Source organism: Siniperca chuatsi, linkage group LG9, assembly GCF_020085105.1.
Source record: "Siniperca chuatsi isolate FFG_IHB_CAS linkage group LG9, ASM2008510v1, whole genome shotgun sequence".
Lineage (NCBI taxonomy): Eukaryota > Metazoa > Chordata > Actinopteri > Centrarchiformes > Sinipercidae > Siniperca > Siniperca chuatsi.
Genome location: NC_058050.1, coordinates 14852163 through 14875335, shown reverse-complemented (window position 1 = coordinate 14875335; position 23173 = coordinate 14852163). Strand labels below are relative to the sequence as shown.

Genomic DNA, 23173 nt, shown 5'->3' with positions numbered 1-23173 from the left:
CTCTATTTCTATTTTATGCTTGATATTATACTGTATATAATAGAGGCTCATGTTTATATAGTTTCTTTCTTAAAATTCCCTGCATGGGATCAATCAAGTTTATCTTATCTTATCTTAAGATATCCGCCTGTTAAAATGTAAATTTAAAGTATAAATGCATTGCTATGTGTGTGTGTATACATTGTATATTTTTATGTGTGTATCTGCCTCGAGTTGAGGTGTTCCACCACTGTGTGTGTGCTTGTAAGAGATGATGCGCTTGTCACACTCCTACTGTTACCTGCTGGGAAACTGTACCCAATGGGCAGATTGACATGGAAATGTAAAGTAGCTTTCCATCAACACACATAATGCTAACACACCCAAATGACAGGAGATCATAAAAAATGTCTGCTTGTGTGTTTGTTTGTGTGCATCCCATGTACCTGTTTGTGTGCATGGTCGTAGGAGTTGATGTGGTTGTCAAACTCCTGGTGTCTGAGGTACTGCTTGTGACACAGCTCACAGTAGAAAAGAGCCTTCAGATCCTCCACTGAGCAGCCCAAAGCCCTCTCTGCACGCTCCTGGAGAAAGAGAGAGACGGAGAGAACGAGTGAGACCGTTGGAGAGATTGGGGGAGAGGAATGAGAGAGAGTCGAGATAGAGGCATAAATAGACAGAGACCTAAAGGGTTAGGGGGGCAGAGACAGAGAGCAAGAGGAGTCGGGGAGGAGGGTTAAAAGAATGGCAGATTGTTAGCCATTTAGAGCAAATCTGCATCCCAGAGACATCTGCAGTAATAGCCTCTACATGTGCTCCGCATAAAACTGTTAAACGGCTTCCCATTAAAGTATGCTGCCTTTGCTGCTGCTGCTGGAGGTTGGACAAAGGCACTGAAGCCCTGTGCTCATGGCAACTTGCGCCTGGGGACATATTTAATACAGCCACTATAATAAAAACCTACGTATGTACTGTAATGGCAAATAGTTCTGACTGCAGAGAAAGCAGCAATTGTGGCTGACGGACATAAAACTGAGCATCTAAGATGCACACACTTGGAAAAATCGTGCATGTGAAGAAGAGAAAGTTTGAAAAAAATACACACACACATATAAAGGCGTGTAAATAGCACCTGGACAGACAGACACACATACACGTGCACTGCGCAAATGGCACATGGACCTTAGGGGATAAATCGCTTGTCTGCATGCTCACATCAGCCACATCTATTGTATTGTGTACAATAGATGTGTGTGTGTGTGTGTGTGTGTGTGTGTGTGTGTGTGTGTGTGTGTGTGTGTGTGTGTGTGTGTGTGTGTGTGTGTGTGCCTGTGCGTGTATGTTCAGGGGTGTGTGCATTCATGCCATGCTCTGCTTCAGAATATAATTTCCCTCAGGCTGGGGGCTGCCAATAAACACTATTGAATTCTGTTCTACACTGACATGATGGGAATTTAATTTGAGGTTGTCACTTCTTTCTCTCTTTCTCTCCTTCTCTGCTTCTTTCCTTCCCTCCGTCCTTCTCCTGGCTCTTTCTCCCTATCTTTGCTAGCTCTTGTGCTGTCCCAGCCTTTTTTCCCTCCTCCAACTCACTCTTTTTCTCCTTTCCTTTATCTCCCCTTTTATCCCCTTTATTTGCCTTTTTCTCTCTTTCTGGCTTGCTCCTTTTCTGTTTGGTGAGCCCTGGGTCATGCAGTGACAGAGTCTATTGGCCCCAATTTGCTTCAGTAATATGCCTGCACACAGGAACAGAGGTGAGAGGAAAAGAGAGGGAGGATAGGAATGCAGGCAAGAGGAGAAATGACCCCTGCCTGCCTTCGTAGACACACACACGCACAAACACCTCAGCATTATTATTACCACAGAGTCTAACAATCCCTGTTGTACATGCCATCAGTTTTCACACATATAAATGCTCTATCCGGGCAGTTTTTAACTGCACACACACATCTCCACACATACAGGAAAAGAAACTGTCCTTCCTCTGCCCCTTTCCATCTGGCTTGTAGTCATAACGGGTGAAGAGGAGGGGAGGCTGAAGGAATGACCAGGCTGACAGGACTCTCTTATACTGAAATCAACACAAAGGTAACTAATATACATTGATCCTGTGGTTCTGTGTGTGTGCGTAAGTGTGCCATGGTATCGATCTGCCTTACAGGTTTAAGTCACGACAAGGAAATGATCCAATCATCCAGAGCGGCCTTCCTTTGAGTGCTGCCGGGGTGATGAAATTGAGATAATGAATACTGCGTATTTGTCAACCTTTGGGCTTATGCAAGATTACATAGTAGCTGTGCAAGTGCATGCCCATACTCATTATATGTGTGTACATGTGTATATTTTTGTGCGTGCTTGCCTTTGTACCCCCTAACCCTTTATTCTCACCTCTCGGCGTTCTGTCAGGGTAATTATTGTGAACAGGGAGAAATATATACGGAAAGCAGAGTGTATGTTCATGAGAAAAGGTGTGAATGCATGAAAGCAGAAATGTGTGCTTGTGTGTGTGTGTGTGAACTCAGGAGCCATTTATTCATGTTGAAGGCATCCTGACATGCGATTCCCATTTGTCTGCTGAATACTAAAATCAAACATGAGAGCTTTCATTAGCCTTAAATGTGTACACCTCATATGATTCCTAACCTCATGCACCGACAGAATGCATATACACATTCAGCACATCCACACAAACACTTATGCATGCTCAGTCACACACAGTCTGTCAACCTGATATACCAGTGCTAAATTAATCTAGACCTCAATTTACCTCACTAGCATAAATCTGTTTGCAGAGAAAACACAATTGATATCTGCAGACCTGAATGGACAGTGATTGTTTGCATGATTATGTGTGAGTGTTTATGCGAGACTGTGAATCTGTTTCCATGCTTTTTTCTTTTCGCTTATCCTCAATTTGTCGGAGAAGTGCCATGTTGTCCCTCTTCATAGCAAAAATTGCCCCACAAATAAGAGTCGTTATGAACCATAACCAGAGTTTCAGACACACACGCATGTAATTCAATGTCTTCAGCTTCTGTGGAAATGAACAGGTCACACTATGTCAGCTTTTGAGAATGTGTGCCATGGAAAAAATCGATATACAATACATTAATTTAAAAAAAAGAAAAGGTCCCTTGAGGAACCTTGAGTTCTGCAGATTGAAACTGGGGTAGCACCTTTACATGCATCAGGAATTAATCATGATTCAAGTCATTGCCATCATACCTATTCAAACTGCAGAATACAATGTTAATGGGAGCTTGTTGGTTTAAGTGGTTAAAAAAAATCAAATATGGGAGAAAACACTGTGAAAAAAGCCCACTTTAATGTTCAGAGTGATGAAGATAGTGGAAAATAATCAGAAGGCTTCTTTTAATTTGCAGTCTACATGTAAACTTTATACATAGTGAATTGAATATGTTCAGTCCCGTTTAATTTTTACATAATTTGTTATGATTTAATCAATTACATTAAAATAAAGAATTAAAACAGTGTTCAGCCACCTACTGTACTTGAGCTAGATTGTTTCACTTGTCTCACTGGTCACTTTCTTGCTGGTTGTAATTAAATATTGAACAGCATTTTCATGGATGGCTTGACTTAGAGAGAGTGTGAAGGAGGACTTGTGATGCAAACAGACATTACAGTACAGCCACTCTGACACAGCATTTTGAGAGCATTTTGCTTCCTTAATTTGATGTATTTCCTGTTGAAACAGGATGTTTGGATGGAACATAATGCAGGGAGAGATCATTAAAACTATAGGCTCAAATAACTGGGTCACTGTGGGAGAAAAAGGCAGTTCTATAATTTTAATTAAAAATGAATAATTATTTAATAATAAGATGACCCCTATACATAAAGTATGAGATTTTGATATAAAATGCTGCAAATGTTTTTGTATTTATTGTTAAGTAGGTGTGGAGAATTAGATAGTCGCACTTTTATCAGTATGTGTGGATAAGTGAATATGACTAGACTTGAATATTATTTGTAGAAGAAGAGTGTGAATTATTTGTGCCTCCTCAGACTTATTAAATATGTTGGCTTGGACATGCTGAGATGAAACTGATCAGATGTGATAATTGTTTACAGCATTCCAACACAAGTTTTAATTGCAATCTTGGTTTAGTATGAAATTCAAAACATAATCAAACAAGCAAAAAATAGGTCGAAATAAAACTCAGCATGCATAATAAATCCACAAAGAGAGAGAAAAAGAGCCCTGTAGCAATATAACTGGTGGTAACAGATTCTCTCTGCTCAAATATATTAACTTCTACTGAAGAGAACTTCTACTGCAGGGAGTAGAAAAAGTAAAAACTTCATGAATATGGCTTACTTTGCGGAAACTGTTGTTATAGTAATTGCAGAGCTGATACAAAGCCATACAAGGTTACATGCCAATTAGCATTATTAGTACTGTATGTCTGTGATATCACTGTTAGTTAGTTTAAACTTGTGAATTTTGTTTCTCTTTGCTTCTGCATCTTGTGTGTTGTATATTATTATTTTCAAGATTTTTTTTTAGAACTTTTAATTTGCTTCTTTCTGTTAGAATAAAAATGTACATAAGTTATCCCATTTATGTTTTGTTCTTAGTAGCCTTTAAAGTACACAGCAATGCTGTGTGTATATGTGTGTTATTAAACTTGTGTGTGTGAGATTAACAGGAACGCACCCTGCCATACCGACAGGGCAGGCTGACACCGCACCAGATGGTCTCATGAGTTGTGGCTGCCATCAAGGCCGCTCTCACGAGATAGACCTAACAACATCACTTTGTTTCTTTTCTTATTGTAGCAGTATATACTTCCCCCACCCTTTAGAAAACTATGTAACAGGGAATCTCCTAAACTGAATAGAAAAGAGGAGGCTGCATGGATGATGTAACTGAATGCATCTATGCTTACTCTCCTCGAGTAAAACTTATGTTAATGCCTTTGTCTTTCTTTCCTTGTATATGATTTAAATGTTCTAGGTATCTTGAACCTGACACTTTCCAGCTCTGTTAATTGATTCATATTGCTATGAAACCTATTAAGTATAAAAGTATTGATTCTTTGAGCCACAATCAACTGACTCATGTGATGCACCTGCCTGTAATTCATATCATTTTATGTATCACCTGTATTACTGGATTTGTATCTATTGTTTCATATTTTGTAACTAATGAAGAAATATAAAACGATACAACATGAAAAGGAGCAAAATAATAAGTGTATCCTCAAAAGGGGAAGCGACTGAATAGACCTTTGAGGATTTCATAGTGTTGCTTTTCACAAAGCAACATTTGGAGAGTCCAAGACAAGATCTCTCGAAAATAACAAGGCCACTTGCCTATTTGAAGATTAAATTGATCTTGGAAAGTATTCCCTTTCTCTGACTGAAGAATTGTCTCTCTCTTTTCACTCTCTGAGCATTCAGCAGGAGAGGAGAGGAGAGGAGAGGAGAGGAGAGGAGAGGAGAGGAGAGGAGAGGAGAGGAGAGGAGAGGGGGAAAGAGAAGAGAAGTGTGACACAGGGACAAACTATGAATAGGAGACATTTATGAATTCAGAGAACTTCTAATTGCTACTGTGCCTTGTGAGAACAATTCAATAAACAATTCATAACTGTTTATCAAGCCCAATTAAGTCTTTAATTATCTTCAGCTATAATTATCACCCTAACTTGGCCACTGTAATGAATAGAAACAATTCCATTTGTGGTAAAAAAAAAAAAAAAAAAAAAAATCCTCTTTTCTATTCTTCTATTTCTATTCTACTTGCCTCCCGTTCTCTCCCCCTCTCTCAATCTATTTACATGTATCTGCTGCTCTGTTTTCTCCTCTGCCTGTCTCTAAAGTGTTCCTGTGATTCTTTCCCTCAGACACACATGCACAAGTGGAGAGAGTCTGGCAGTGTGAGAGTCTGGTGGTGCGGTATGATTTCTGGTCATTCTTCTGTAGCTAATGACAGCTGACCTGAGGGCTAGGTTGCTTGTTACTGTAATGACCTGTAGATCTCAGCGGTAGACACACTTTTGCACACGCACACACACACACACACACACACACACACACACACACACACACACACACACACACACAGACTGCCAAACAGGATAGCTTAGTGTTAATGAGCTGATATTTGCAGCCCTAATGCATCTCCCTTGACTGCCTTTAATATTGCCTCCATGGCCAGTACCCACCCATTTATTCATTTGATGTGTGTGTGTGCATATGCATGTACATCCCAGCCTGTGTTTTTGTCTGAGAAACCATCTGATAGTGTTTGTGTGTGCATTTGTGTATCTTTGTTTGCTCCAGATCATTAAAGCCAGTTAGACGTATGGCCAAAACAAGCACATAAAGCGACCACAGCCAAATCCACAGATGTGTTGACCATAGATACAGCCATTAGGGTTTTCTTACAGCCAAAAGGACAGATGTGTTCCAGTGAGCTACGTCATCTCACATACTGCCAGCAACCAACTCTGTAAAAAGAGACACTAGACAGGCTAAAATAAATCAGAATACAAGATACCACATCCATTGAAAAGTACAAAGTGTATTCCAATGATCCAGTGTCAGGTGCGTCATGACTCATTGTGTTTCTGTGTAAACTGTATGCTATCTTAAGCACCAGCCTCTACACCATGAATCACCAGTGTTTGTCTAATTCTCTTCCTTTTCTTTGTGTCTTGCTCAAAATATAACTAAATGTTCCATCTCCCACTGACCTTTTAAGTTGAGCGGCATGCAGGAAACAAACTGAATAAATAAATGATGAAGAGATTATATTTGCTAATTTGCCCTGAGCCCTTTGTTGCCTTGTTGAAATGAGGAGTGCTTCTCCCTGGATTTGATCCTTAAACTGAGTCCTTTGTAAGAAATGTTTTGTTTACGTTTAATCTTAAATCTGGTTCTCCACTTTAAATTTCACCACTGTGGTACAATATATACAGTATATTATATATATATATATACTGTATATACTGTACTCCAGCGTATGGCATTTGAAATGAACCAATGACTATGAGTTAAAGTGCCAACTTCCAGCTTTAAAGGGGTACTCCAATGACTTTGAATTGCACTTCCATATAATTGGAGGACTTGCAAAAAACAGACTTACAAAGAGAATGGTAATAATTGGTAAAGCAGAGGGTGAGATATCCTGATTTTTAGTCCCTGGATTCTATATTTCCCATAATGCAACTTAATAGCATCATCTGTTCTCCATGCCTAGTAAATGCCCATATAATTTAAACTTAACGCCCCCTAGTTCACAACGCAGGGTTTCTTTTATCAACTTTAAGTCTCAAGTCCAATCTGGGATAACCCTGATGACACATCATCACCCTTTAATTTAATTGTTTACCTAAAATTCAGATGAATTGCAACCCTTTTTAAACAAAACCCCCAATTTTAGGGGAGCAAAAGTAACTGCAATTACAGTAAACATAAACTTTACTAAAGTCATCATTTACCATTTGGTTGTAAATCTTTTGCAGTCAGTGACTGCTTGAAGTCTTAGACATCAGCAGACACTAGGCAGCTACCCTGGTAATGCTGTAGTGCAGCAATCAGTTATCAGTCAGTTAAGAAAAGTTCAGTGTTTTGCCTTAAAAACATCTCATTGCTTTGTCTGTGTTGTGTATGTTTAGGATCATTGTCCTTCTGCACTGTCCTAAAAATGTACTATTTATCAAATGGAAATCTGCATGTTTTATATTGTTCACTCACTATGAATGCGAACACTTAAAGCACTTTAACCTTGTAGTCATTGTTTCTGTTTTAAATCTTAAAACAGAAAATATGTCACTGTCTAAATACTTACAGGCTGCACAGTAAGTGCTGTTTTCACACTCTGCTTACAGTAGTTAAACTGTGTTATATATGTACTGTTTAAAACAAATCTGCTCTAGCATCTATGCTGCTGATAGATTTTAAGATCTAAACTTGACTACAAAAAAGAGAAAGCTACAGGGTATTGTCTGGACTCCATATATAATGTGTGACATGTCACATCCAAATATAAAATAGGGTGAAAAATAATCAGAGAAGTGTGTTCAAAAGCCTCAAAATAACTGCTTTTGTCTGGGGCAACAGCTGGAAGCCCGTGGCATGAAGAAATTACACCGCTCTCCTGTTGAAGTCATAAATCTATGATTAGTCACAAGGTCCAACCAAACGATCACTCAGTGAGCGATCAAAATTTAATTCCCTGTCCATCATAATGCAAGGCCACAGAGCCACTCCACTGATCTGCCAACCCCTCCCTGCTTTCATTCTCTCTATCTCTCTCTATCTCTCCTCCCCATTCAACAGGGCTCCCTTGTTTTTGTGGATTTATTCATGCGCTGTATCATTGATCAATCCTATTCGGTGCCACATTTAAAATCTATCCACCTCTCAACACCCTCCCCCTCCTCTCTCAATCTCTCAGCGTTCGTGTCATCCTGAATACAATGTGAGCTCAGCCTCTGGCTTGTGCAGGACAAGTTAAATTGATTCACCGGGGCAGAGTATAGCTTACAGACAAAAAAAGAAAGCAGAGGACATCTTAAGACATTTTCTCCACTTGAACAAACATGACCCGTAGTTTCTTTCCAGACGTTTTGTGGATAAAATTTGCGTTGGGTGGGATCAAGGCAGAGGCATGCATGCAAATTCCTAAAATACCCAAGCGTTCTACAAACTGTGGTCTCCTTTGTGTCTTCTAATGTATTTTTATGATCCTACCACTCACTCATTGTGCTCTTCAGGGACTTGCATTTGTTTCTCTAAAAGACGAAGGTTTCCTTCCCTTACTCTCAGTGCACAGGAGGAGAACATCATAAACCAATTGCGGTAAGACAAAGGATGGTGAGTAAAATGATGGAGAGGTGAACTTTACTCTTTGTCTCTGCAATTTCCACATATATGTAAATGCATAATCTGTAAGTATGCTTGCTTCTTTCTTGCACCTATTGTTTTCCTCTTTGATGCTTTCTCCATGGTTGCTCTCAGGGGTGAAAATGACATAAGAAAAGCCATGGATGGCTAGATTGGTGAGATCTGATTGTTTCATCCTCTCCCATCATACCACCTCTCATTTGTTTCTGGTATTTTTTTCTATTGTAGTCTTTTATAATGTTTTGTGAGTTTCTCTCTCATATCTGTTTTCCTCTCTAGTGCATTAAAAGCTCTTGTCAGTTATGTGTCCTTCCATCTGTGTGCCTATCAGGCTTCTCTCTTCTCTTGCTAAATGTCATTTCCAGTAATAAATGCTTTCCTCTCCCAGATGGCAGAAGAATGGAATTATATGGACCATACACTCTTGACATTTAAATTACAGACACAATTGTAATCCCCACATGGATAAATGGATATACAGTGTAGTTAGATTGGTACACACACACAAACACACACCAAACACACAAAATGTACAGGGCTTGTCTGTCCAGGCTGATTGACTGCCTCAAAGAGGATTGTGTCTATCTGTTAAAGTGATCAAACTGGGACTGTAATCTGTCAGTGGGATGATACAGATTAGAGTGAAAGACCAGTTAAGAAGATGAAGGTAATCAGTTTGGGAAGTGACAGATTAAAGGAACAGGATTAATACAATCGTAGATTACGCGCTACACTCTTGACGCTTGTCTAAGTCTCGCCGACTCAGATACTTACAGATGAGGGGCGAGGGGTGTGACAGACTGAGGGGGAGTGAGGATGGGTAGCTGTTGTCGGTGGATTGAGTAATGACTGCTCTCTTTCAGGCATTTATGATTGCAGTTTCTTTAGGAGCTTTTGAAGTGCGGGTGAGCATTTGCGTGTGTGTGCATGTTTGCTGTGTGTGGTTCATTTGTGCTATCTGGGGGTAACATGAGTGTGTCCAATATGAGTGAGTGATCTTTTCTCTGGCATATTAGAGTATTACAGTGCATGTATGGCTAATTATATTACAGATGACATCAACATCATCACACTCATACAGGGATACACACACACAAACTCACTGAACTTGCTGGTGTACCTCTGTCCAACTTTGTTAAAGCTGGTTTTGCTGTACTCAAAGATTGTGTAGCAGTTAAGACCCCATGCTGGCCGGGAATTGAAATCCCACCAGGACTTTCTCTGCTTTCAACATCCTGTCTCGTTCCATCTCTCTACTCTCCACATCTCCTTCTTTCTCAGTGTGTCCTCGCTATCATTCCCAACTTCTATCCAGCCCTCTGTATGGCTGTATTAGTATGTATGGCCGTGTAGCTCAGGGTTTAGAGGTTTATGTCTCCTAATAGACAGAGATTTGTCCTGTCACACCAACACCCACATACAGCTTAAGGAGAGGGAGACAGAGAGAAAATGACTCCCTCTGTGTGTGGAGGGGAGAGAAAGAGCATTTATGTTCCTGTCTTATCTCCAGAGAGAAAGGTTCCATTTCTGTACAGACAAATTATAAAGCATTCATTTGTGGCTTTCTCTTCTTTTCTCCCACACTTTCCACCTTCTCCTTTCCCCCTCTCCCACTCTCTCATTGCCTCTCTCTACCCCTTTATCTCCCTCTTTTACTTCCCGTGATTGGATTAAGACCAAAGAAGCAGAGTGAGGAGATGAGGAAGGGATGAGAGCTTATTAAGCATGTGAGAGGTGAGATGACATAAAGCTGTATGGAAAGAGATTGAGGAAGAGGTGTGTGTGACCATGTGTGTGCAGGGGTGTGCTTGTACGGCACATTTCTGTAGTCATCCTCGCAGAAGGTAGGGTGAGAAGAGTGAGGAAGTGAGGCGTTTAACTGTGGAGCACTTTAATCAAGGGGTGTGCAATCCTGCATGACCCACTCTGTCATCCATTATTGATGCCTGCCTCAGCCAGGCTGATGAATCATTAAGCCACTCATCAGGCCTGGGAATTCTGCCTCCTCCTCGGCCAATGACACTCATTTACATAAATCACACGCTGCTATTTTTCACACGCTCGCACATAAACACAAACACACACCCACATACAGCCACACACACAAAGTTCATAGATTCTGGCTTGCTTTTTGGCTCACACTTTTTTTTAAAAAAGATTTTCCAAAAACATACATCTCTGAAATACCTGGAAGAGACAAGTTAACTCGTGCTGCGAACACAGAATTTAGAACAGGCTTATTCTGTACATGACAAGCATTCTGCAGTTGCAACACCTGCACACTCAGAGATGAAGGACAATATGTTCCACATCCTCCGGACCACACATTATATTTGTTTTCCTTTACTAGATGACATACATGCTTTGCATATGTAATCTGAACAATCACACGCAGACACACATACAAACGCATGGCCAACTTCAGATGTGGAGAGAGGAGAATGAAGCAGGAGGAATGACAGAGAGAGAAATAAAAAGAGGCAGAGAGAAGAAAATCTTACAGAGTTTGTGTTTACTTCTTGCCGCTGGGTTTTATGGCAGAGGAAAAGTGGAGAATCTTAGGGAAATTGATGAATACCCATGGCATGCAAGCACATATGCACTCACACAATCCACCCACACATTTCTTCTCATCTTTGTGGGGTTTCCCTTCCTCTCCTCTCCACTCCTCTCCTCTCCTCTACCTCTATTCTCCTCCCCTCCTGCTGTTTCCATGTCTTCCCATTCAGTGTTATGACTAATCCCGTACCACAGGGTAAGAATATACCTCACAGCAAGGGTAAGAAGGCCCCATAGCAGACTCATGCAGAAACGCGCAAACACAATCACGGCAAAACATACATACACAAACAGACAGGGGAAACAGGCACCCTGCCCATATAAAGGAGGTAGCCAAGGTCTTGTGGCTGGTAGCTGGAGGCTGCTTGCAGACCACTGTGATCCTGCCATCATGGCAGCACGCAGCCAGGACATTTCTGCCCAGCGCTAAGCTGAGCGCCTGGCATCTCCAATCTGCTAAACACAGGAATGCTGCTGCTCATGATAATTGCGGTGGGCACGTTCTCTCCATACCGGCTGATGTGCAGGCTGGTTGAAGCAAACGGCATGAATTATTAGTGTCTGCATCATGGCCTCGCGCTGCTGGTGGAGGTAAGTCTGATATAATTTGATGCATTGTTACCGATGCATGACCGACACCGCGCTATCAGAATGTCCTAGTGGGTCCTATCTGCTGTGATACATAAACATGAGAGCACACCAGAATGAACACACACAAGAGCACACACATTGTTATTATAATACTACATGCATTTTTGCCCCACTTGTGCTGTTGGTGTTTTTTTGTTTCCCTTCTTGTATCTGTGTATGTGCAAGTGCATTGTACTGTATGATATGTGTAAACATTCAAGCAGTATATTCCCAGGTACACAGCGATATAATAAGGTAATAGTTCAATAACACCCTTTTCAGCTTTCTGAATCCTTGACCCTAACATTGACCTTTTCATCGTTTATTTGTCCCCAGGTCTACTGTATCTGTCAGAGGTCAGAGGGGAAAGGTGAAAGGTCAGGGGTAAGAGGCTGTGGCTGAGACAGCAGAAACATGAAAGCCTCATCTCGAAGTTCAACAAAGCCCCATTGATAAACAATACTTGCAATCAAATTATTCCATATCAAAGAATTGACTGAAAGAGATTCTGAAAGTGCCTAAATCTACTGAAGTCAAAGATTTATTGTAACATCAAGTGCCTTTATGACACTAAAAATACATTCCCATTTTTCTAGACAGCAGACATCCAAATGAATTTTTCAACATACAAATTACCAATGTATACATACATTACATAATACATTTTAAATAATTATTTCAGTCTCTCAGTTCTCCTAATTCAGGCTATGACTTAAAGCAGTCTGCGTGAGTGTATTGATGTACCCAGCAGTGCAGTTTGCACCAGAACAGCCTACTCTGTGCAAAGCACAGCAATGCAAAACATGAAAGCCTTGATCTTATGTCAACGATTTCAGGGAAGTGAAACTTGTTCATATGCATTAAAATTCCTCTGCCACTTTGATCTATAAATGCAACGTGCCTGCTCGACTTCTTTCAGTCGCAGTTATTTTTATAAATCGGCCTTATGCACATGAAATGTGGAAAAAAATATGATCTGAAAATCGAGCTGAGGATGAAATCCAAGTTGCTTTATTCAGAAGAAAGCCCCTTGGTCTCTGCTGGGCTGGGAGTAATTCCTGGGCTTCTGCTCAAGCAGGAGGTGCTGGTTCACAGCCTCTCTTTCAGTGAGTCATCTCTCCTCTAGAGACGAGATAATTAATTTGTCTGAGCTGCTCTTAACCCCGGCCCGTGTGTCAGTGGTGGAGACACACACAGGCATTCAAGAACACAGGTTCAAATATGTGTAACCACCCATATGTGCATGGAGGCACATACTGTATGCATGCTGAGTTAATGAAGCTATAATTGTAGTCCCACATCTTTTCCTACATGAAAGCATGAATCCAGGTAGAGCCACAGAATGAGAAGCAGAGTCGTAGAGTAAAATGGAGGTTATTGAAGAACAGAAATACCGACCAAATAAAGCACACCCTCTCATTTCATTCCTTCAAGGATTTTTCAGCAATATTGCTACTGCAATATTACTCCCATCGCCTACACACACAAACTCCCATATAGGCATACTATACACACACATATGCACACAAACCCTCACCCACCCACACACTAAGATTCAAAGACCTAAACAGTTGAACCCTTGACCTACTAAAAAATGAATGGGCTTGAGAGATGAGACGAAAAGCAATAGGAAGGGGAGATAAGAGGACGTGTCAGGGAGAGGGGGATGAAAGCAAAGCTATTGGCTACAGAAATGGATGGAGGAAGAGACAGAAGCCAGTGGCAAATGATAAAAAAAAGGCAGAGAATGCAGAGTCCAGGAGAATAAAAGAAGACCAAACCTTGAATGAGACATGACATCCTAATGACTGTGAAACAAAAACACTTTCATCTCTTCATCTCTCACCTGTCATCTTGCTATCCACATTCATTCACATTTTCAGGGCAATGATACTCTTTTGATAACTATGATTTGAGGTTTTTGTGTGTATGATTTTGTTTTGAGCTTGTCTTTCAGTTTCTACCTGAGCTGCTGTTCCAGATGGTTCATCAAACATCCTGTAATTATCAAACACTCACTAATTGTATGTGAGTGTGTGTGTGTTTATGTGCTGGTGTGTCTCCAGGTAATTATCTGATGCTGCGATCACTAATGACCACACAGACAAACATCTGTCCCAAGGTAATATCCAAAATGAGAGGTTGGCCATCTGTTGTGTCTGTGTGTGTGCGTGCATGCATGTATGATAACTCGTGTGTCACCACTCACAACATACGTCGAATACCAGAATGTGCACTTTAAAGATTTTTACAAACCTCATGATAAAAATATTAAATCAACAGAAGCAGCCCTCGCTACTCTTGTCATAACAAACAATTACCAAACACTCTCAGCCTACACTCATAACCTCCAAACATGCCCCCACACACCGACACAGAGCTCACGCAGGTCAGCTCGGCCCCTCAGACATCCATAAAGTTATGCCACCGAAGCAGATTTTACCTCTCAGGAATCAGATGCAAACATGACGAAATAAATGCTTTCAATTCACAAGGATCTTAAGTCTGACCGAAATTTTTGTCCAAATGGAGGGTTGTCCTCTGGGTGAAACATCCTTTATGTGATTGTATAATTGTTTTTGTATAAGTTTCAATGGTGCTTCAATTCATGCAACTCAGGGTTGTATGTGTTTGTGTGCATGCTGTTTCCAGTAGGCAGCAGGTCAAAGAGACACAAATAAAGGCTGAGTCCATCGTCAGTAAATTGAATTAAGATCATCTCCTTCTCAGAGGTGAACAAGCATCACAAAGCCAGCGAGCATACTCGAGCAGAAGCACAAAGACACCTATACATAGGTAGAGATGAATGCGCTTGTACATCCTGCGCCTCCCTCTTTTTCTCCATCATTCCTGAGGGCGTGCTGCGTTATTGTTGAGAGAGTGGCAGGTTATGTCACCTCAAACAGTGGGTTCATTTACAAGTTATACAATGCAGCACAAACAAACAGGCAGGGAACTTGCTAGGTAAAATAAAAAGAAACAGAGGTGGAGAGGGAAAAAATCAAAGAAAGCTGAGAATGAGTTTGGAAAATTCAGAAAATACTGAAGCAACAGAGTAAAGACATCGTATTTCCTCCGGGAAACCATCCTGGTTATCAAGTAGAGGTTATTATGCTATGAAGCACTAATGAATTCATTAGCTAAATGAAATGTCAATAAAGACTTGAGAGAGTGTTAAAATCGATGCCAACTGTCTTGCTCTCCGCCTCTCACTCCTCATTCTCTTCATCCTATCTCACCCAATCTGTCCCAATTATCCACCTTTCTCCCCAACACACACTCGCACACACTCTCTCTCCAGAGTGTTGAGTGTAAACTGTGATGGAGGACATTAACGGTGATCAGTGGGAGCACTTTGCAGCGGTCAGCAGGAATGGTCCAGTCATACAGGACTTTAGTATTCAGCAGCACTCACCTGCTCACTCTCAAACTGCTCCACTAGGGCCTGATGGCTGAGTTGGTGTGTGTGTGTGCATTAACATCACACTTTATGAATGTGAGTGACTGCAGCATTAGGAGCCTTGACTCTAAAGTAGCTTTTCTGACGACACAAGACTCAACAATTCCATAGCTGCTTTTAAGCTTGTATCGCAAAAACACCTTTTTATCTTAAACTCACATTTAACTAATCTCTTTCTTTCTGACATTTGTCACACTTCATAAATGTCAAGATGATATTACCAGCTTGATCGTCCCCTGGGAGTTCTTTGATACTGAGTCTGTATCACTTAATATTATGATCATCATTAAAAGCGCTCAAAGATTCCTGGGTATCGTGTTTACAGCCGTGAGCAAACTGGCACACCAAATGGCAAACCAGTTGGCTCATCTCACCTCTGTCCCCTCATGATGGTTTAATATTTGTAGCTAAGTACTTGACTCAGTTCGAACATGGCCGTGTTTTTGTGCAGCTAAATACTTGTTTCAAGATAATTGTTCGGGGCATATGTTTAAATGCCACCTCATTTACATAAACACTGTTCAGCTCCCTGCGGAATCAATGAAAACAGGAGGGTGCAAACGCAGAGTCACAGACACACACACACACACACACACACACACACACACACACACATTTGCACTCACTTTGACACTGTACTGTACAGCCGACGGTTCATCTGTTTTCTGCAACAGCAGTGAAATATACATCAAAGTGGTCTTCAGCGGATGAGCAACTAAGTATGCACACACACAAGGCCATAATATTCTACAGAGGGAGGGCTTCTGAAGGGAAATGGGGAGACAGATGGAACGGGATAGGAGGATTTTCGGATAACAGACAGCAAAAGAAAATGAAGGTGTGTATCCGTTTGGATCTGTCTGATTTGAGGGATGCATTAGGGCTGTATCTGTCCCCTTTGCACATACCTTTCTGTTGCTACATCTCTCCTCCTGTCCTCCCGCTATGCAAACACCAAGAACAAAAAAACCTTTGAAGTGTTAATGAGAGTTTGAAGAATGACTCACCGCTGATGATTAAGCGCTAATATACATATGGGAACTAAAATTTAGACACGTCCGAGAGACCTTTCACAATGACTAATTAGTGATGATAAAGTAGCAATGAACAAAATCCTAATCTAGACATACCGCAGCACTCCACAGGGAAGCTAACTAAACAACAAATTCTTAACAAACACGAGAGGCTATGTTGTGGACGGGGGGGGGGGGGGCTTTGTGTCGAGACGGCTGTTCTTTACCACTCAGAGGCGCCCAGTCTTAATGCTGCAATGGCTTATCAAAGTGAAGACACAAGTTACCCCTGACAAATCCCAGTTGTAATATCCTTTGTACTCCACTGATCTAAATCAAAGAGCAGCTGGATGTTGTGCTGGCTGGCATCCTCTACAATGGAATGGACAGGAGCAAAAGATGCTGCTCAGCATGTAACGGTCCTGAAAAGGTGTGTTAAACTCACCCCCTGAAGGACTTTGTTTCACCTAACACAAGAGGTCACTTTTGAACTACTTGACCACAAGTGCTGCCTGTTTATCATGCTGACAGGCCCATACATTGGGCCATGTCTAAACTAATAAGGATAAATCTGAAAGCACATCTTTTTTTGTTTTTTTGACCTTCCATATATACTTAGCTAGCATTTTCCAACACTGAAAACTTTCCATAGGTGGATTTATCTACATTAGTTAGGACATGGCCTTGGAGATAAATGATATCCTTCCTTCCATGAATGACACCTATTACTGTAAGACCCCAAAGCTGGAACTACATACTGTATAAACCAAGTGCCATCTGAAGATTTTGCCAATACAATACATGCGTTTTGGTACTGATACCTTAGTTTGGGGAATATAAACATGTTTCTTTCATGTAACAAAATATGCCAAATTGCTCACTGTGTGTTAAAAGAACTTTGCCTAAAAAATAACAAAAGCTGCCTGAGAATCACCAAGCACTCGATTAGGGCTGCAACTATCGATCATTATCAGTTAGCCTGCTCATCATTTTTGTTGATTAATCGATTAACTGTTTTGTCTATAAAATGACATTAATTTGTGAAAAATACCCATCACAATTTCCCAGAGTCCAAAGTGAGGTCTTCAAATTGCTTGTTTTGTCTGACCAACAGCCCAAATCAAACAGTATTGAGTTTACAATGATATAAATCAGTTAAATCAAAAGTTATTCAATCGATTATCAAAAGAGCTGTCAACTGAAATTCAGCCAATCAAAAAATGTATTAACTGACTAATCGTTTCAACTCTACATTTGATGCCAACTTTTGATACATGACACCATTCAATAGCTACTTCATGGTACTGACAGATTTTGTTCTGTTCTCAAAAGGTATTTAGTTTCGATAACATCCATAACTGTAAATATAATGTAAGTTTGACAAAAATTGAAAAGACGTGGCACATTGTAATGGATTACCATTCTCAAACAAGTGTCTCAGACAAGTGTCAAGTCTCTTTACATAAATTTTCATAACATGCTAAAATGAACAGAAATTAGAGACTACTTGAAAAGTAGGCAAATGCATTCATCAGTCTAAAAATGTAGATACGCCTAATATAGTCAGTACGCTTCAAGTGCATCCAAATTAGACTATTTCCAAGAAATTAGGCTTGTTTCTGAGACAAAACTAAACTTGAGCATTTAATGATTCTATAAGGAGATGAATGGGCCCTGAGACAGATGATTCAAATGATTACATTTAAAAGGGGAGCACTAATTTGTAGAAACTGAGATATATGCATGCATAAAGAGAATGTACAGTAATTATCTTGTTTACTGATAGTCTTCTAGCCCATCTGGAAATAATGTGTGTGAGTGTGTGCAAAAGTTTGCAAGTGTATTTGTTAATATGACTCTTTGCAGCATCTCTGCCAGTCTGACTGTGTCTGCTCAACACTGTTCGTTCATTCCCATCACATAGTGAGCGCGGGCCGAACATGACAGACTGGTAATGACTTGAGTACGAACACGCACACACACACACACACGCTCACACACTCACACAGACACACTCATACAAGCATACCAGCTGCTCCTTTCCTCCTTTCTCATCAAACTTGTCATCAGCTCCGCCAGTTTGTCTCGTCTCACATTAAGAGCTCATGAATAATGTGTGATTACCAGAGACCCTCGGAGCAGCTCCTGAATCTGCAACACACACCCCACACACACACCCTAATTCACACAGTCCAAAATATAATGTACATATTTACATGGACTGTCATTTTCTTTGCTTCTCTCTCTGCTTTCTCTCTCTCTGTCACACTCTTTCTTTGGCTCTGCAAGTGCACACACACAAAACACACAGCCAGCAAGTTCACACAGACTGAGAGCTAGTTTGCAACTAAATGCCAGTTTGGTGGCTCAAAGGAACCACAGGCACCAGGGAAAGGTCAGGGAGTTACACTACTAGGTTGGGCAGGTCTCTCTCTCTCTCTCTCTCTCTCACACACACACACACACGCCTAACAAATACTCCCCAGGTAATTAGGGCTATTTTCAGCTGGGCAACTCATTGCCTCCTGAAAGCACTAATATAATTTGATTTGTTTAATTCCCATAGCCATGACAGAGAAAAGGAGGCATGGAGGGACAATTGCATCATGGTTGGATACCCAATTTCTCCTCTGTTTAAAATATTCACATCTACTGTCCTCTACCAAAACATCTTACATTTATGACTCATGAAAAGAAAAACACCATCCCCTCTTAAAAAAATCTCCACCTCTGTCATCCTCCTCTTCAGTAGATGACAGTGCCACTGGGACTGCTAGGTTGTTGTTTTACTTATTTCCTGCACACACTGTTTACACACTTCAGGAACACTACAGGAACTTCTTATGAGAACACTCATTTCCTAACCCTCATAATGAACTACCCCAAGAAAAAGTGAAGAAAAGTGGCTAAAATCTACTATTTTTCAAGCTCAATGACTCAAATAAGGTAATCCAAAATCAAAACAACAAGCACACACACACACACCTAAGAAAATCTATCAAGACCTGCATGTCCTCCTACCGGTGAATCACTGGTTGCGGTTGGACACAGCGGTCCTCTGAAGACCCCCTTGACGCGCCGAAAGTGTCCTTTGCTCAGGTGTGTGGAGCTGATAACCAGATAGTAACACGCGCTGCACGCCATCCCTGGGGCCTCACGGTGCTTTGGGCCCATATACGGCGAGTTCCTTAGCATTGGGTCCTGGGTGTCGGTGGCGTCCCGGAGGGCGCCAAAAGTCGGGTCCCGCACGGATGTTGCGCAGGTGAGAGCGCGATCGGGCTGGTGCGACGGAGGACGTCTCACTCCTGTCCTCTGTTGGGAAGTCTGTTCCTGCATTTAAAAAGGGAGACAAGATGAGAATGGCTCTGTGGGACTACCTGCTTATGTGTGTGTGTGTATGAGAGAACTACAAACAGAAAGAGACGGACAGAGAAAGAATGAGAGACAGACTGAAAGAGACACTGACCGAGCTCTGCCGCTGGAGTCTGCGCTTGGCATGCTGTCGTCGGTCGGGCTTAAATAAATGAATGAACGCCTGTGGAGTGCCAGATGAATAGAGGAGTCCATCCAGTCTCTATTTCACACACAAACACACACACACACACACACACACACACACACACACACACACTCTCTCTCTCTCTCTCTCTCTCTCTCCCCCTGTTCACCCTCTGCTTGGCTTACCCCTCCTCTCTTTCTCTCTCTTTTTTTCTGTCTTTTTTACAGTCCACTAGTCCAAGTGTACGCAGCCTCAGCCAAGCAGCAGCAGCACCCCAATTGGGGCTCTCAGTAAAGAAAAGGGGAGCAGACACTCTGGCACGTGCGCCTCCGCTTCACGCACGTCGAAGAGGAGCGAAAGGGGGAAAAAAAACCTCTGACCCTTTTGCTTCCCCTCTGCTCTCTATTGACTGGAGGGTTTAAAATCACCCGTCTTGAGAATGAAATTCCGCGGTACGAGGTGGGAGAGACGGCAAATTCATCCAGAGCAGTCCTCCTACTTATTAACGGGCTCCAGCGCAGACAGGCTGAAGTGGTTCAGACTCTTTCTGAAAGAGGACTCTCTCTCTCTCTCTCTCTCTCTCTCTCTCTCTCTCTCTTTCTTTCTCTCTCTCTCTCTCTCTCTCTCTCTCTCTCTCTCTCTCTCTCACACACACACACGCACACGCACACTCTGTATGAGTGTGTGTGTGTCTGCACCAGACCGGATTCCTAGCTGCAACCTATAATATGCAGCCCGTGCCCGTGCGTGGGTCTGGGATAAGGGGATCATTTATGTCCACACCGTGCTTGCGTAACTCAGAATTGAAGTACCCCCTTATTATCCTCCATTTCTCCCCTCTTTTAGTTTCTTCTTCTTCTCTTTTCTCATCTTTTTTTGTTATGCTCTACAATAAGGAAAGGGGGTCAACTTTATTTACACGGCGTGTGTCATTGTGCATTGTGATTTATTAAGAATATCTTCAAATGAGCCACCGAAAATATGTTTGTGTTAATCTCTCCTCCTTTCTCATGTCTTCTGGTCCAACCTCACCCCTGTCCTTCTCTCTTTTCCTTCTGAGGTCGTCAAAGTAAAAGCGCCATGCTTTTACAAGGTATCGGTATCGTCAGGGGAAAGGAAACCTCACTCAGTTGCAACCTCGGAGGTAATGATTTGATTACAGATAAAAGGGTCTTTCTCCGGGCTCGGCCTGTCAAACTGCGCCGTCAAAGAGCAGCTCGGAACTGGCTGCAGCTGAGCCTCAGTCTGTCTCAGCGGCGTATGGCGCTGTTCACCAACGCGGTGCTGAAACTATTAAACTGCGAGCACCCACAGCACTGCGCGGCGCGTCATGCATATTCAGCCCGGGATTAGGGTGCCTTTTGTGCTCAACGTCAACACTGAATGCTACAGACAGCTCTGGGTATTAGAGGTAAACACGAGGTAGAAGGACACAGAGGGACAAGTCACAGAGTGGGAAGAGAGTCCACTTGGCTCTCTTTCTGCTGCTTTTAACTTGATGTATGCAACCACAAAGAGATATATCTTTCAGGTTAGCACAGCTTCCATTTTGTTATCAAGTTCAAGCTTTATTTAAGGCAGGACACCTGTCACTGTAGATGAGATATGTCGCAACAAAAATGCCTGACTCTGATAGGCTACTTATCCTCCCAAGTCAACAGTCTATAGATTTAGTGCAGCTATCAGTTCAGCTTTAGGGTCTTTAAATATCTGCGTCCAGTGAATAAATCAAAATAACAGAAAACCAAGGTGCTGCTGTTGTTTTAATGCACAGGAAAAAGGAACCATAACAAAACTTTATTTTATCACATCTTTTATTCAACAAACACCCAAAGGACACCTTGCAAAAAAAAACCTTTTTGGTTTCTATTACTGCTTCTGAGGCAATTGCACTTCCAAACACTTCTAATACAAACATGGCTGATCCTTGTACTTTTGCAGCTTTTTCAAACATATTATTTTCGACAACCTCCTACTGTTTGTCAAACTGTTGCTCCTCAGCAACCTACTCGTTCTCTAATTCTCAGCATTTTCTTACACTTTGCCAAGTTTCTGTCCAGTCCTCGTGGGCCAGGTCCCTGCCACTTCCCAGCCCTCTCAAACCACGGCCCTTTGTAGATGCCTGCATCACTACATGAACTAGCCTCAGAGCTATGTTATTCGAAGCAACGTTGCATTTTGGTTGAGTGTATGATGGTGCTGTTTATCTGCATGCCCTCGTACATGAGAAATTTGGTCCTAGGGGACTCTGCAGCTCCCACTTATAGTAAACACAGAAAGAATGAAGCATGGATCTGTCTGTCATACCACACTCCTCATGTATGGGCCTATTAATGGACTTATGTGCTCCTCCTCTATGATGCACAATGCACACATATACATTTGTAAGCAGACAACACACTTGTATTAACATGTTTGTTTAAACTAGTATGGTGACCACCTCTGGTTTCTTAGGAGACTGTGGACAAGTGTTCCCCTGTGATGGATTTCCCTTCTGCTGTAATGGTTGATGGAGTGTACTGTGTACTATGACTGTGTGTGATTTTGTGAGACAGAGAAACTTGTATATATAGAGAGAAAACATGTCAGAGTGTGTCTGTAGACCATGCAAGTGTGACAATTTATTTGGGTTCTTTTAAAGTGACCTCAAGAAACCCACCCGTTTTTTAGTATGTCCGATTCTAGTGACTTAGTAAATATAATAAAGAACAGGAGAACACTTATCTGATCTAACCTTGGATTTCTTTAAAGCATTACATTTATTCAAACAGCCAAAGCATAGCTTAAAATTGAGTCTCCTTAATTCTTTTTGGTGCAGATGTTGGCTTAGAACTCCCGTTTAAGTGCTAAGTGTACAAAAATTCAGGGACATCTTCCAGATATTAAGTTACAGGCTTCTTGCACATATCACATTTTAGTAATCTCAAAGCTTTATCATTAAAGCATCAGATTTGTATCATCTCTTTGTGATTGGTATGGATTTAAAAGGTGAAGTCTGTGAGAAATAAAAAGTTTCTATTATATAGCTATAGTATGAATTGTATTAATATGTTTCCATGTCTGTGTGCGTGACTGTAGCTACTATTGAGGACGCAGTGGTCTTGTCAATGGTATTTTTCTGGGAATCTTGTAACCTAGGGGGAGTTTACATTCTAC

General features: G+C 41.5%; 1 protein-coding gene across 6 annotated transcripts in view; it reads right to left on the bottom strand.

Moving 5' to 3' along the window:
* The window catches only part of LOC122881320 (G patch domain-containing protein 8), a 60002-nt gene that overhangs the window by 17302 nt on the left and 19527 nt on the right, over positions 1 to 23173 (bottom strand). For 2 of the 6 annotated variants that reach the window (XM_044207356.1, XM_044207355.1), the window contains exons 1-3: positions 19985 to 20195; positions 19540 to 19848; positions 426 to 563 (exon numbers count right to left, since the gene is read on the bottom strand). In XM_044207356.1, the coding sequence (XP_044063291.1) occupies positions 426 to 563; positions 19540 to 19713 (312 nt within the window). In that variant the 5' untranslated portion in view covers positions 19714 to 19848; positions 19985 to 20195. The other 4 variants (XM_044207351.1, XM_044207350.1, XM_044207353.1 and 1 more) reach the window with 4 other exon arrangements.